The sequence below is a fragment of the Mobula birostris genome, chromosome 31 (assembly GCF_030028105.1).
Source record: "Mobula birostris isolate sMobBir1 chromosome 31, sMobBir1.hap1, whole genome shotgun sequence".
NCBI classification, from domain to species: domain Eukaryota; kingdom Metazoa; phylum Chordata; class Chondrichthyes; order Myliobatiformes; family Myliobatidae; genus Mobula; species Mobula birostris.
Window position 1 is genome coordinate 15,110,541 of NC_092400.1, and position 16,451 is coordinate 15,126,991.

Below are 16,451 nucleotides of genomic sequence, written 5' to 3' on the forward strand. Positions count from 1 at the left end.
AATCAGGATGGTGGGATGGACAGAAGGTTCTAAGGAGAGCTGGGTGGAGAGAGACTGGCAGTAGTCGGGTTTGTGGTCTTTTGGTGGGAGATGTGGAGAGGAGAAGATCAGGGAAGACGCCTGGAGGATCCAATCCGAAGGGAAGGCCTTCATGCAAGGAGTGCTTCACGAGACGATGGAGTTCAAGAAGGGAAGTTCTACTTGTGATGAGTGATGGGAATTCCATGCCCAGGAATGAAGCAGTGCACTCAAACACTACTGAAATGAGCTCCAACGTATATGTGCACATTTAGACTGGTTTAACTGTATTATTAATTTTTTAAATTTTATTTTAATTTTATTAATTTTTTCTTTTTTTTTCCTATTAACAATTTCAACTTTTTATCAAACAGTTAAATATACTTCCTTTATAATTTTATCTGGTGTATGATCTGTTACTTCTTGCTGATCAATAATTGTGTATGTGCAGTATTTACATAGCATTTGCTCAAATTGAGGTTCCTTTAATCGGTAATCCCTAAGTTCCTGTTTGGTTGAACTCCGAATCATACTGACCCTGGACGTGTGTTGTTTATGAAAGGTGGCCTCCTCACCTCTGAATCACCTGGCTGTTAGCAGAGTTAACTGACAAAGCAAGTTTGTAGACGAGCCCCAGTGAGAGGGTTGCACCCGTTACAGGCCGGCTACATATGTTTTGTGAGAGTGCAGGTGAACAAGAGCGAAAACGATCAAACCCAGAGAAGATCAAAGTACTTGTTGACAGTGTTTGGCTAGCTGTTAAAATGAATACCTCTACATATAAAATTCAGTGCGTGCATGTTGTTGCCGGGCGGAAAGTTGCACAGCCTGAGGTTTTTGCATACACTGGGCATTACAAATTAGAGGGAACATTGGTGGCAAGTTCTCCAAGATGTTTGGAGCAATCTACCGGCCGACTTTATTATAAAACTACACGACAGTGTACGTAAGAGAATTGATGCAATTAAAGGCAAAGGGAGGGTAGTCACACCAACTATTGATTTAATTTATGTTTTTTTTTAAACCATTTACTGCTCTTTATAATAACTTTTTGATATTTAGAACCTTTTCATTTCTTTATTTTTGAAAGCATCTTTGCTTTACAGAAATTTTTACATGTGCCTGAGACTTTTGCATACTACTGTATGTGTGCATTATATGTATCTAAAATAGATATAATGGATAAGAATGCATGCCTTGTGCCACTTCTGCATTGCAGTATTTTAATGTAATTAACAGAGAGTAGTGGTGCTTATGAAATGTTGGTTGTTCTTTCTAAACAAAAGTCTCAATTACTCTAGACCTCTCCAGTTTTATTAATAGTAAATTAAGTCAGCTACAGCCTCAGCCAGTGAACAGATTATCCATTGACTGTGAACGAAATTTGTTGTGTACTTAATCCACACAAGTATAATAAGGACACTATTTTCATTTGAAAAATCATCCCAAGTGCATGGTAGAAATCAACATTAGAATTCTTAGACCTGGGACTCAACACCTTTCTTTGCAGATTCCTGATCAACAGACCACAATCAGTAAGGATAGGCAACAACACCTTCACCACGATTATCCTCAGCACTGACGTGTCGTCAAGCTGCATCCCATGTCCGTGTCCACAGGAATCCACAGATGGTGGTGGGATAAAGCTCAGTGCATTATTGATGCCAGGTTGTACTCCATAGACCCTGTACATTTTCCACATCCTCTGTAAAGCAGGCGGAATAATCAAAGAACCCATCAACCCCGAACCTTTTCTCTGATCCCCTCCCCTTTCCACTGGGAAACCTGATTCTACCAGGCTCAAGGGCATCTTTTCTCCTGCTGTTATCAGATTATTGAATGGTTCAAATCTACCTCATTGCGACTTTGCACCTTATTGTCTACCTGCACTGCACTTTCTCGGTAACTGTAACATTTTATTTTGCATTCTGATATTGCTCTACCATGTACTACCTGAAAGCACTATTGCAATGAATTGATGGGTATGAACAGTGTTCAAAACAAGTTTTTCACCAACTTAACAGTTTAACACTTTTACTAATAAACATTTTTATTTCCTCGAAATTCTTCAGTGCATGCTGAAAACCTTTTGCTTCATGTGCCCCACCATTGTGGGACCCATGAATGTCTGGATAACATCAGTGAAGGTGTTTCCATTGAGAGGAGTCCTTGTGATTTTCTGCAAGGATGTGGTGGCAGTGGCAGACTAACAATTAGTGGAGCAAGAATTAAGGATCGGAGTGTGATGGGAGAATTTGGAGGTCTTCAGGAAAAGTTTTCACGAAGGAAAACTTTCAGAGAAAGTGCCTGAGATGGGTTTCCAGTACTGAACTGTACGGCTGCAGTGGATTGGTACCTGTGTGTGCTGAGAAGGTGTGTTTCTGTGCAAAGTTGTCCCGTGAGATATGTGTACAATTGGAAATCTCAGAAGTGGTGTCCTGAGCAGCTTTGTATACTACTTGCATGTGATCCCTGTAATCACAGGGATCCCTGGACCCCTTGCTTAATGGTATTGGTCCTTGGCATAAAAATAGTTTGGGAACCCCTGCTGTAGTGCATAGAGTTTTCTATTCCCTTGCTGACTCTTGATGTTGAAATTGTGTCATGTAGTGCATAAATATTGTATAATACAATAGAATTTCTAAATCCTAACGTTGTCAGCAGTTCACTGATTCTAGTGGAATATGCAAAACAACAGGCTCTGTGAAGAATTGGGTATTACTAACAGCAACTTAGTTTCCACATTTCGTGTTGCCTTTGCACACTTCAGAAGCTGCTGTCTGATTTCCTCCCTTTATTGCAGTCGCATTATGATTTGCAACTTCCGGGCATATGAACAAAGCTTGAGAATGGCTTATTCTGGTATTTTCATCCTTTGCAGCAAAGTCTATTTCCACTAAATGAGGTTTAGCAGGCTTAACATGAAACCAGACTACACAGAATAAATCGTAAACACTTCTGTCAAATATAGTCTTAAATCGCACATACATATCTTACTGGTGATATAATCCAATATTATTTAGAGATGGATGTTCAAAATTAAATATTGATGACTATTTTAAAATGCAGCCAGATGTAGACTGATTTTTTTTTTCTTTGATAGGTTTGTTGAGAGAAAATTGTGAACCATATAACTTAGAGCAAAATATATTCTTTTGAAATCGGAAATGGGGATAATGTTGTGAAATAATTAAATTTCATAGAATAGAACAGCACAGCACAAAGCAGACGTTTTGGCTCATTCTGCACTGGCCATGGTACCAATCTAAATCAACCCCATCTGCCCGCATCTGATCACTTTCTCTCTACTCCCTGCTTGTTCATGTGTCTGCTTAATTGTCTGCTGTTGTATTTGGCTTTTCTACCCCTTATAAAAAAAGGATCTGATTATCTTTATATACTTATATCAGTTCACACTTCAGTGTTCAATGCGCCAGAGAAGACAATCCAAACTCTGTTTATAGCTGATACTCTCCAATCCAGGCGACAACCTGGTTCGTCTCTTCTGCATCCTCTCCAAAGTCTCCACATCGTTCCTGTGGTGTTGCGACCAGAAGTACACACAATACTCCATACATGGCCTTACGTCCAAACTTCTATACTCTGTATCCTAACTGATGAAGGAAAGCTACCCACTTGTATTGCCACTTTCTGGAAGCTATGGGACTTGTACTCCAAGATCACTCTGTGTGGAAATACTCTTAAAGAGCTCTGTTTACTGTCCTATCACATTTGATCAACACTTCACCCTTGTCTGGATGAAACTCCATTTGACATTTCTCTACCCAAATTTTCAACTGATCTCTTTGTAGTTGTATCCTTTGACAATCTTCCTCACTGTAAATAACTTCTATCAATTTTTGTGTCAGATACAAACTTATTAAGTAGACTATCTATATTGTAACCCAAATCACCTGTACATGTATATTGAAATAACAGAGGTCCCAGCACTGATTCTTGAAGAACACCACTGACCACAGACCTCCAGGCAGGAAAACTACTCCTCCACTACTACCCTCTGTCTTCGGTGACCAAGTCGCTTTTGTGTCCAAATCCTAACTCATTGTGGATCTTCAGGACCTGCTGATCATGAGGGACCTTATCAAATGCTTCACTGAAGTCCATGTAAACAATATTGTCTGCCTTCCTGTCATCAATCCTCCTCATCACCCGTACAGAAAAAAAAATTGTGAGTTAGGACCTTCCCCGGACGGAGCCATGCTGATCATCCTCAATGAGTTCGTAAACAAGTAAATCCTATCACTAATCATCTTCTCAATTGGTTTCCCTACTACTGATGTAAGGCTCACTAGCCTATAATTTCCTGGATTATCTCTGTTGCTACAGTAGCGTAATGGTTAGCGTGAAGCTTTACAGTACCAGTTGACATGGGTTCAATTCCCACCATCTGTAAGAAGTTTGTACATTCTTCCTGAGACTCTGTGGGTTTCCTCCAGATGCTCTGGTTTCCTCCCAGTGTCCCCAAGATGTGTTGTTTGGTGGATTAATTGGTTATTGTAAATTGTCCCTTGAATAGGCTAGCGATTAAATCGCGGGTTGTTGGGTGGTGTGGCTCCAGCAACCAGAAGGGCCGATTCCATGCTGTATCTCAATAAATAATTTTTTTTTTAAAAAAAAAGAACAACATTGGCTTATCTCCAGTCTTCTGCCACTTCACTTGCGATGAAAGAGGATACAAAATTCTCTGTGAATACCCCAGCAATCTCTCCACGTGCCTCCCTCGGAATGCTGGGATAGATTCCAGCAGGTCCTGGAGCCATATTGAATTTAATACTTTTCAAAACACCCAATACTTCCATAACATTGGCTTGCTCTAGACTGTCAACGTATCCACCCTAATCTCATTGTGATCCGCGACCCTCTCACGCTGAATATCGATGTGAAGAACTCATTTGAGAACTTCCCCACTTCTTGTGACTCCACACTTAAGTTCCTTCCTTTGTCTTTGCCTTTTCCCCAGCTACTCTCTTGCTTCTAATATAGATATAAAATGCCATGGTATTCTCCTTAATCCTTATTACCAAGGATGTTAATGGTCCCTTTCAGCTCTCCAAATTCCATACTTAAGTTCTTTCCTGCTTCCTTAATATTCCTCAAGGACCTTATTGGATTCAGCTTCACAGCTGCTTCCTCTTTCTCTTTGATTAAACCTACCATGTCTCTTGTCATCCAAAGGTTTCTGAACCGCACCACCATTATCTTTCATTCTCACAGGAACAAGCTGATGTTAAGATCTAACCAGCTGGCGTTTAAAAGACTTCCACATGCCATATGTAGATTTGCAGCTGCTCCTCATCTTCTTTTCTCAGTTCTTTTCTAAAACTGTTATGATTAGCCCTCCCTAAATTTTAGCACTTTCACCCAAGGGCCTGACTTCTCACTCTGCTGCCTGTGAGGAGTTTGTACATTTCTCCTCTTGACCACGTGGATCTCTTTCAGGTGCTCTGGTTTTCTTCCACAGTCCAAGGGTGTATCAGTAGGTTAATTTGTCCCGGAATTAGGCTATGATTAAATCAGGCGATGGCTGGGTGGCGTGGTCAAAGAGACGGTTCAGCCTTTTCCTCTTGTACCTCAATAAATAAATAATCCTTATCTATATCTATCCTAAAGCTTACAGAAATATTTTCATTGTTCCCAAAATGCTCCCCCTTTGAATCTATGATCACCTGACCAGACTTGCTCCCTGGTTTCATTAACTGCTTCCTTTGTTGCTTGAAGAAACCTTTCTGAATGAGCAAAACAAATTCTGCTCCATCTTAGTCCCAGGCATTAAGGGAGCTACAGTTAACATTACCCAATAGCATCAGGATTTTATGAGAGGTGCTTCAACTGTCTTGGCTATCTTAACTGTTGTTAATGTTCAAATTTAGGTGTATGGGCACACGGAGACTACGCTAAAATAAACCCCAAAACTGGAGGGATCGTAATGCTTGGCAGAAGGTAGGTTTGAACAATCAAAACAGCTGTTTGGATTTTTGTCTTCTTGGATATTATTTTAACAGAAGTCCTCTCATTTGGAGAAAAGATATAAAGATATGTCAATGTCTGCAAAAAATTTTGCAAAAGGTATTTGAGACAAAGCAGTGGCAGTGTAACTAGCAAAATCTCCATGACAATTGGGGAGCCTGAGGTGAGGTGCAGGAATGTTGTCTTAGACCACAGCAAGATAGACAGTGGATCAGATGGAAAGTTGAGTGGAGCATTTGGAGAAACTATTTAATCTTATCAATTGCAAGGTGATGCAGTTTAGGAAGTCAGGTCAGCGTAAAAAATTTTCCATGAAATGTAGAGCACCAAGCAGGGGTCCATGGACCCCTCGGTTAACGGTAGGGGTCCATGGCATAAAAAGGTTGGGAACCCGTGGCACCAAAGAGTGTTGATGAGCAGAGAGACGTTGATGTTTAGCGTCCATAGTTTGCTGAAAGTGTTGACAAAGTGTTGAAGGAGGTATTTGCCAAACTTGCTTCTGTAGGTTGGAGCAGAGTATGGGAACTTTATGAAATACCATTTAGACCACATTTAGAGTATTGCGTGTAGTGCTGATCACCACACTATAGGAAGGATGTGGTTATGGGAGAGAGAATACAGAGGAGATCCACAGGCTGGGAGATGACATGATGGAGATATATAAAATTATGAAACTTAGGGTAGATAACTAGTGCTGTTTCACATGGTTGGGGTGCATCAAAAAGAAAAGGGCACACGTTTAAGATGAGAGAAAGGCACTTTAAAGGGGATCTGAGGTGAAAGTCTGAGGTTGCCAGAGGAGGTGATGAAATCAGATACAATTATTAACTTCAAGGGGCATTTAGACAAGCACTTGAATAATCAAGGGATTGAAGAATATGAGCAGACTTAATGTGGTAAAATAGTGTTGGTATTGATTGACATGGACACAGTGGGCCAATTGGCTTGCTTTCTATATTGTATGACTCAAATTATTATCAGGAGCTACACTTGGGATGTGAAGGTAGGCAAGGATGGTTTGATTTTTTTTTTCTTTTTTAACAATTAAGTTTTTGGCATTCACAGATTATAGAACTGTGATTTCGGAAAGTTGATTTTATTTGCTCTAATTTATTTTAAAAAAATCCTGTACTGGGAAATATTCCTTCAACTCCTGAGTTTTATGACTTGCTAAACAACTTGAAACCGTGGATTTAGACAACATTTTTGAAAGCTTTTCTTGCCTTTTTGGAAAGCGTTCTCTTCCAAAAATATGCAAATAAGGCTGTATTCAAGTAATACACTATATTCCGGTTAATTGGGACTACCTCTTATTTGGGACACTATGTCACTTAATTGGGACAGGAGACTGTTGCCGCACAGCTTCTAACCAGCATCAGTTGCATGCACTTTTGTGGCAGTTAGACACTACATGGTAAAAGATCTTTTTTAAAATAGTGTCAGTTATGTGTATTTGTGTTTATGAAGCTGTGATTTTTGTCATTGATAGTTGTTGAGAAGTAAGCAGTAAGGCAATTTGGAACCGTTTTGCGCACTGCAGCTTCAAGCATTCAGGCTTGGAGATGCAAGAAATGTCCAGGAGTGAAACTGAAATGATTTCACTACTTCGACAAGTTAGGAACCATGAAGAGCTTGAAGGTTTGACAATCATCTTAAATGTAACAATGAAAACAAAGATTAGGAGAATGCAGTCGTTGAAAGTATTGTATGAAGGCAGTCCATGAACTGCACTAGGTGACTGCAGTGATAGTGTTCATTTACAGTCAATCAAAAGAACACAGGAGCGTATAATTCCTTCTTCAATGTTTATTAGGGACTAATACACAGTTTTATAGTACAGTAGTGTATGGGTAGTGTTCTAATTTGTTCTGTATTTCATTTAAATACATAATTTGTTCAGTTAAAATTAGTTTGTGTTTTATACCTTTTTAACTATTTCTTTGAAACTTCAGCTAATTGAGACAGCTACTTAATTGGGCCAAAATGTACTGGACCTGATGTGTCCCAGTTAATTGGAATCCAATGCATTTCAACCTTGGGCATGAGTAATTAGGACAATTAGGGTCTTGTTTATTACAGTCTGTGATTTGGAATTGTCATCCTTTGTGTTCCTGTATATATGGGTAAAAATTGGTGAACCTGGTCGTATTTGAGATTATGTTTGTCAGGCTGGTTTTCGTCCTGGTTTCAGTTGCACAGGAAATGTTCATGTTCCTTTCATCTCGTTTGAGTTCTGTTTCTATCCAAATTTGGGAAATATTTTATTTGAAACACCAGAAAAGCATGCCATAATTTTGAGTATATTTGATTTAAGATGTTGCATTTTATCAGTTTTTTGATTTTCAGAGCTGTCTAGAATTGTAATGACATCCATGCTTGAGGTGCAGGTGTTCATGTATGAAGAAACACAGAAGGGGCAGTGTCCTGAGGGGGAGAGAGACAAAAACAAAATTTCATGTGTTTCAGATCAGGACCTCTCACTAGAAATGGAACAGGTTAGAGATTAAAGTGAGGCCCAAGGTACAGAGAAGGTAGGGAGCGGAGAAAAGAGCAAAAGCAATGGCTGAGTGGACAGTGGTAAAGCTGAAATAGTGAAAGAGGTGGTGGAAGATACCTACCTCGTTTAGGCATCTTGAGGAGAAATATCATTGGCTATATGTAGTCTGCCCCAGTGGGATTAAACACCCTGTCACGTTCTGTGATTGTGCGTATTTTGAATTCATGTGGAGTGTAGATTTGCAGCAGGAGCAACTAATTGTGCTGAAGCCCCTGACTCTGTTATAGTGTACAATTCCGGGATGATTTTAACTTGCGTCCCCTCATCTTTCAAAATGCTTGTTAGTCACCCACAGCAGCTGGGTAATGAGCATCATGAGATCTCTGTACATCTTTCTATTGTATACCTTATCGTCTCAAACTTAGAGTGCTGCCTTGACCTGAATTGAAGATTAACGATTAAGAATTAGATCTGTCTGAGGTAACATCACACTGAAACACAGATTATATTCGAAATGTAGCACTTCTTAAATAATTAAACATTTTTGAGGATGTTAGATGATATAATCAGTCGTTTAAAAGTGAAGGTTTGGTGTCACTTACAGAGCAGATGAAGGCAGATTTCCCCCCTGGAACATAAGTAAACCAGATGTGATTTTACAATAATCGAAATGTTTCATGGCCACTAGGCCTTGATTTAAAAAAAAATTCAGATTATTGTTCTGAATTTAAACTCCCATCTACCATAGTGGGGCCTCTGGATTGTTGATCCCAGCTTCTGAGACACCAATCCAGTAATTTAATCACTCGCATCACATTTCTTACACGATGTCACCTTATTAATTGACAATTCACTAAACTGGTGGAAAGAATGATGACTGATGATTTAGGCCCTGAACTCTCTTCCAGATATTTTTTTCCCCCCCTACGTTTTTCTTGATTTTCAATTTTTTGAATATAAGCTGCATATAAAATTGCAATAGATTTTGTGGATGATTGTGTCTTTGTAGTTAATATAACACTTCTACAGCACCAGAGACCTGGGTTCAATTCCCATTTGTACATTCCCCCCCCCCCCCCCCCACCGACTGCGTAGCTTTCCTCCGAGTGCTCCGGTTTCCTCCCACATTTAAAGGCGTTCGTGTTAGTAGATTAATTGGTCATGTCGGGTGGCATGAGCTTGTTGCGCCAGAAGTGCCTGTTACTGTACTGTATCTCTAATTAATAATAAATAACATTTACCTTATTTCTTGTTTATACGCTTATATAACTTAGATGTAGGTTTTGAATCCTTGACCCTATAAAGAAGGGGTCCACAAGCTTTTGTATGCCATGGACCAACATCATTAAGCAAGGGGTCCATAGACCCCAGGTTGGGAACCCCTGCTATAAAGGTTATACTGACATGTTTTAGAAGGCAGTGATGATATGAAATTTTGTAACTGGCACCCCATTCAACACGATGTGTTTTATTTATTTATTTATTTTATGTTCTGAAGTTGGATCACTCCAATATGTTTCTCCTTTCTCTAGTGATGGCACTTTGAATCCAAACGGAGTGAGATTTGGGAGTTCCGAAATCTACCACATTGGTAAGCTTTGAAGTGTGCTGCCACAAGTAGTTGCCTTCCTGCAACTACAGTTGTGGTTTTTTTTATCTTGCTGCTTTTCAAGCGCCGTTTTAGTGCGGATCTTGCTTTTCGATGGAAGCTAATGGCCACATGAGAATCTGTTCACTCAGTTCCTACTGGCTGCTTTGTCATACATGACCAGAAGTAATGACGTTGAAAAATGATATTTTCAAATCACCTATAATGAAATTCCATGTTAGAGAACAGACTCAACAATTTAAAAGTGAGTTTTGATCATTATGTGTACCTCGATATCTGATTGGTAATGAAGATGCCTGGCAAGGTAGCTACATCCATTTGTAGCTTGGTACCTTGGTATAAAACTCTTTAAAGATTGGCCAAAAAAAACTTCCAGAAAGAAAGTAGTATTTAACCAAAATTATCAATTTATTTATAATATTAAAATAAATGGTAGTCAAGGATGCTGTAGAGAATGAGGTCTATCTGAATAATTAGAAGGCCTTTGATAAACTTGTGTTCTTTGTGAAAAGGGCTGAGTCAAGTTCCTGGGAGCAGAATAAGTTTGAAAGATAACTCAGTTCTGTGCAAAAATCTTAGACAGATATGTACATATATACCAGGATGCTTCAGGCTTTTGCACAATATGGAGCGGAGAGCGAGTTTGTAAGTCAGGCAGGAGCAAAGGATGTTGGGAACGGTGAGGGTGGAGCACCATGGGAGGGGTGGGGGACTGGTGGCAGAAAGGAGTGCCAGGGGCGGGGGCGTCGAGGCACCAGGCAAGGTCATTTGATTTCAAGCAATTGGTTTATTGATCATTACAGAATGTCTCTCTGGTGCTTCCCACTCCCTTTTCCCAACCATGGTTCCCTACTCCTTGCCCCCTTCCCACTCTCAGTCCACAATAGAGACCCATATCAGAATCGTTTATCGTCACTCATGTCATGAAATTGTTTTGTTTTTTTTGCGGCAGCAGTACAGTGCAACGCATAAAATTACTACAGTACTGTGCGTAAGTCTTGGGCATCCTAGCTATGTATTATGCACAGTACTGTAGAAAACAGAAAGGTGAGGCTAAGGGAAGTTGCCTCCCATATGAATCTTGTGGTAATATTGAAATGTTAATGTATCGAGTCCGGGTGAAAGATAGCAGATTTTTATTGTTCTGTTTCTGAAATCAGATTGTGATGTTTTGTCCTGCAGTTGAAGCATTTGAGCAAGTTGCAGATAGCCTTTGTGTCCCACAGTACAACAAGGATGGTGAGGAAAGAGTCATCCTTTTCTTGAAAATGGCCTCCAGTCACATTTTTACAGAAGACTTGGTGATAAAGGTGAGGAGTGCCATCCGAAAGGCTTTATCAGCAAGACACGTCCCTGCACTCATATTGGAGACTAAAGACATTCCTGTAAGTTGCTCTGTTTTTACTGTACCCATTCATGTTCTCAAGCAAACTATTGGTTTTTGTTCTTCTCATTTTTGTTCATGTATGGACATGAACTGTCATATTGCATTTTGCAATGATTGGGCGTAGAGTTTCCTTCATATCTGCTTTGTGTACTTCATTCCAGTAAACATCTGTATGTTCCCTATTGATTAAAGCAACGATTAAATTGGTCAATTTAAAAGCTGGGCTGGATGGTTTGGAAAGGTTGGGTGCTGGGACCAGTGGCGAGGGTTGAGCCAGTCCTGCTGTCTGCTGCGCGACACTTGCTTCTCCCTTCTCCCTACGGCTGAGGATGCATCCTGTTCCAGCTGCTCCAGGCTTTGTGTTAGCGAGCTCCGCGACAACCTGCCCCGCTGTGTGATGAGCTGAGGCCATGGGCCTGCTCTGGGCTTCGTGTCTATGGACTCACTTTGGTTTTGAACACTGTTGCTTGCTTCTATTGTTATCATTATTTTTTTCTCTCTGTCTCTGCGCAGTGGGTGTTGGTCTACTTTTTAATGGGTTCTTTCAGGTTTCTTGGTCTGTGGCTGCCTGTGAGGAGGCCAATGTCAAGGTCGTATAATTTATACATGTACTTTGAACTTTTGAATGTTTATTTACAAGTAAGAGTAATTAAAGTTCAAAGTAAATGCTTTTTGTAATTTATTTTTTATTGAAGTTCATCATCAGAGAAAACTTGCCATAAGATGTATTTCAGATACTGTACATATATATTTGTCACAAATCTCCACATAATATTTATCCGAGGTATACACTTATAGAAAGGAGAGGACAGAAAGAACAATCAAAAGAAGAAAACTATGTACAAAGTAGGGAGTGATCTTTTTTTTTACAACATATTCATTGACTTGTGAGAATAAAATCAGGCCTATGAGGTGTTATGTACTTAAACCATTTTTTCCAGTATGAATCAAATTGTTCTAACTTATGATTAACAAATGCTGTTATCTTCTCCATTTTGTAAATGTCCATTGTAATTTCCATCCATACATTTAAAGTTGGGCTGTCCTGTGATAACCATTTCCTTGTAAGGGTCTTTTTACCAGCCACCAGCAGTATATTCATTAAATATTTATCTCTTTTCAACCATTCTTGAGGTATATACCGAAAATATATGGTCTTACTTTCTAAGGGTATTTCACATTTAAAGATATCTTGTAGGGCATTGTGTATCCCACTCCAATAGTCTTTGATAATGGGGCATTCCCAGAAAATATGATAATGGCTTGCATTTTGATTTCCACAATTTCTCCAGCAAACAGGGAGGTTACTATCATAATGGGATTTCTGAGAGGGTGTAATAAAGTTCAAAGTAAATTTATTATCAAAGTACATAAGTATTACAATATACTCATTAAATCTACAGAATGATGATTAGCAGTGATTTAAAATATAGCATATACAAAACATAAATATTAAAAAAGATGCACAATACTTTCAGAGTTAATTGTGCAGGACAAAGACATTCCAAAAATTACCCTAGTAAGTGGACATTTAGTAGACAATCCCAGTACTTATTTTCCTTGATGGACGTGAGAAATAAACAGCCATCTTCAATGCGCCAAGATGCTTGTTAACAGAACTGGGATTCATACGGAGTCAGAATCAGGTTTAATATCATCAGCATCTGTCGTGAAATATGTTTGCTTTGCGGCAGCAGTACAATGCAATACACGATAATATAGAAAAAAACTGAATTACAGTGCGTGTATGTATATGTATGTGTGTGTGTATATATATATATATATAAAATAGTTAAATTAAGTAGTGCAAAAAGAACCCAGAACTAACGAAAAAGTAGTGAGGTTCATGGGTTAAAAGTCCATTCAGATATTGGATGGCAGAGGGGGAAAAATCTGTTCCTGAATTGTTGAATGTGTGCCTTCAGGCTTCTGTACCTCATTCCTGATGGGAACAATGAGAAGAGGGCATGTCCTGGGTGGTGGGGGTTCCTTAATGATGGATGCTGCCTTTTTGAGGCACTACGCCTTGAAGATGTCTTGGATACTATGGAGGATGGTACCCATAATAGAGCTGACTAATGTTACAACTCTCTGCAGCTTACTTCGATCTTGTGTAGTGGCGCCCCCCCCCCCCACCCCCCAATACCTTACGGGGTATCAAAGTGAGCTATTGTCTTTTCAGGATTAAGACCAATTCCTTGCATCATTGGTTTGCACTGCCAAATTAATGCCTGGATGATTGAAAAATAATATTCCTAATTTCAGACAACCCTCAGAGACTGCAGTAGTAGAATTAGATTTTTAGTGCATCTTCAAATTTCACTTGTTAGGTGTTCATATCATTCTTGTTACTGGGTAAAAGAAGTTTAGTAATTTTTAAAATATTTTCATGTATTGCAATTTATTGGCAATTCCCAAAATTTTCAAGAAATCATCTCCATTGAATTTTCTGGCATTATTTTGGTCCTTTGTTTTAATGAAGCTGGCTGGTGGTGTAGTGGCATCAGCAGTTGTCCCAAGTTCGAATCTGGCTGGCACCTTGCATGCTTTACATCCAGGCTGCGTTGAGTGTCGGGCAAGCAACTTGGCCTCGTGGAAAAAAAAAACAAATTGAATGCCAAGGAAAAGGCAAAAATACCCATTGTGCCACATGGTGTGAAAAGGAACAACAACAACATTAATGACATCCTCGTTTCAGATACAAAATGGATATTTTGCTTTCATGTCTACACATCTGCAATACAAAGCTTAGCCAACTGATCTGATCTAATCTACACCACATAATTCAAATAAAGCTTGAGATTTTGCCTAGAACGGTGATAGTAAATCTAATGAGAATACTGCATCACACAACAAATAACACAAAGTTAACAGTGAGAATCACAAAGTTAACATGACCTGAAACAGAAACATAATTGTTTGAAGTGCTGTAATACGATCTCTATATCAGATGGTTGCAAAGCAAATTTGTAAAACTAATACTTTTAACATTATTAAGAGAGCATGAAAAAAGAAACTGATATTGAAGCTCAGATGCATGTCTGTGTACTGGTATCAGAATATCGGTCTCTGCTCTGCCCGGCCAAAGTTGTGCCCTATGAACAGTTGAACACTTTTGCCAAAATAGAGTATTATATTAAGTCAGTATTTGTACTGCAAGAGGGCACTCATCTAAGATCGGATCCTGTTTTGTACAGTAATGTATGAATGAATGGCCATTGCTTATCATGATAAAAATATGAAGAAATAGAAATGTTGCTCACAGTGACCTTTTCTTTTGTAGTACACCATCAGTGGAAAGAAAGTAGAGGTGGCGGTGAAGCAGGTTATCGCTGGCAAAGATGTAAAGCAGCTTAGCGCCTTCTCCAATCCAAAGTCTCTCGAGTTCTACAAGAACATCCCTGAACTCCAGAACTTCTGAAAATATTATTTATATATGTGCAAAGTAAATTTTATTTAATAGAGTAACTGTCTCATCTGGAAGACATTTGGTGCAGTTTTGTGTTTAATTTTTCCTCAATGGTCCTGCAAAATTGAATATATGGTGTTGCAGCAAAACCTCATAGTCGTGCAAGTATAACTGGGGTGTCTTTAAGCTAATCTAAAATTGAAACATCGACTCAAGTGGGTGTGATGGCAGTTCTTTTGACATTAATGTGATATAACTTTGGGGAAGATACTGTAGTGTTGTTTCAACTGATCCTGAAATATTCCTGTCCATGAGTTGTATTAAATTTTCCCCCAGTCGAAGGAAACACTGTTTTTGAAACTGCCTTTTTAAACTGTGAGCTTTTTTATAGATAGGAAATAAAATAATAGCTTATAAAATCAAGGTAGTATTTTTAATTTGATGTTGACATTAATTTGAATTTTTCATTTAGTCTGGAGTAGATATAGCAATGTTAGAAGTACTTCACTCAAGCAATGTCTGTGGAAAATGGATTAGCATGCAATAGGAGAACATTGCCCACACAAGATGTCCAAAGAATAGATGGGCTAATGGCTGATAAGGATTTTGCTACTCCAGTTTACCTCTCTAAGTTCAACTTTTGTTTCTTTACGCGTTCAAATACCAATTTTCATGCCTTTCCCTGCCATACCTTTGGTGCTGTTTAATCTTTTCTGTCTTCCATTCTAGTACACGTCTTTCTGTGTTTCTTTCTTCCCTGTCTCTGAACCTTCTCTTGCATCTCTACCATTTGCAGTTCTAATAAAAAGTTATCAGCCCGAAATGTTGGCCTCGCTCCTAAGTTCGGCTCTCTCAGAACTGCAATATTTGGCTTTTGTTAATTGTCCATATTTTAGCTGTTCTGTGTAATATATTAATGGAAATAATTTGATCCTCTAATGCACAATGAACTTGCACTACAGAGCAATATGTTTTAAACTGTTTGTTTCATGTACCAGGTCCCGTACAAGATTGCTTTTATTTGAAGATCAGGTTTGTGTCAGAAAAACTGTAACTACATAGGTCAAACGTGGTCACTGATCTTGAATAGTTATCGTTGTAAATCTAATTTTGCCATAATATCAAATTTAAGTAAATTAAACAATGGCGGATAGGCAAAAATAATGTTGAGCACAACAACGTTTCCCTTGGCATTTTATTTCCCCTGAGTTGTGAAAACTTGGAATATGTTTTTAAAACGGTGTACTTGTTTTGTCTCAAAGAAACAGATAATAAAGCAAAATAACAAGGTTACCAAGTTCTCTAGTGATCTTTGTGTAAAAAGAGCTTTCCTTTCTGTTTAGTACAGGTGGCAAAATGTGCTCATTCGTTGTAGTCTTGCATGATATTGAATATTGATGAGGCCATCCATTCCCAGATCTGAAACTCCAGTGATCAAGGTTAAAGATAAAGCATTGGATGTTAACTGCTCATGTTTCAGGTTCAAATCCCTTAAGTTGTATGTTGTTTGAAAATAAAATTTCTTATTGCAAACCGCGGATAT

At 38.9% G+C, this 16,451-nt stretch overlaps 1 protein-coding gene across 1 annotated transcript in view; it reads left to right on the forward strand.

Moving 5' to 3' along the window:
- The window catches only part of aacs (acetoacetyl-CoA synthetase), a 145,569-nt gene extending 129,368 nt beyond the window's left edge, over nucleotides 1-16,201 (forward strand). Inside the window, exons 15-18 of the mRNA XM_072247997.1 lie at nucleotides 5,910-5,979; nucleotides 10,036-10,094; nucleotides 11,295-11,497; nucleotides 14,783-16,201. Coding sequence (XP_072104098.1) covers nucleotides 5,910-5,979; nucleotides 10,036-10,094; nucleotides 11,295-11,497; nucleotides 14,783-14,920 — 470 coding nt within the window. The 3' untranslated portion in view covers nucleotides 14,921-16,201. The remainder of the gene's footprint in view (nucleotides 1-5,909; nucleotides 5,980-10,035; nucleotides 10,095-11,294; nucleotides 11,498-14,782) is intronic.
- Nucleotides 16,202-16,451: the final 250 nt, after the last annotated feature.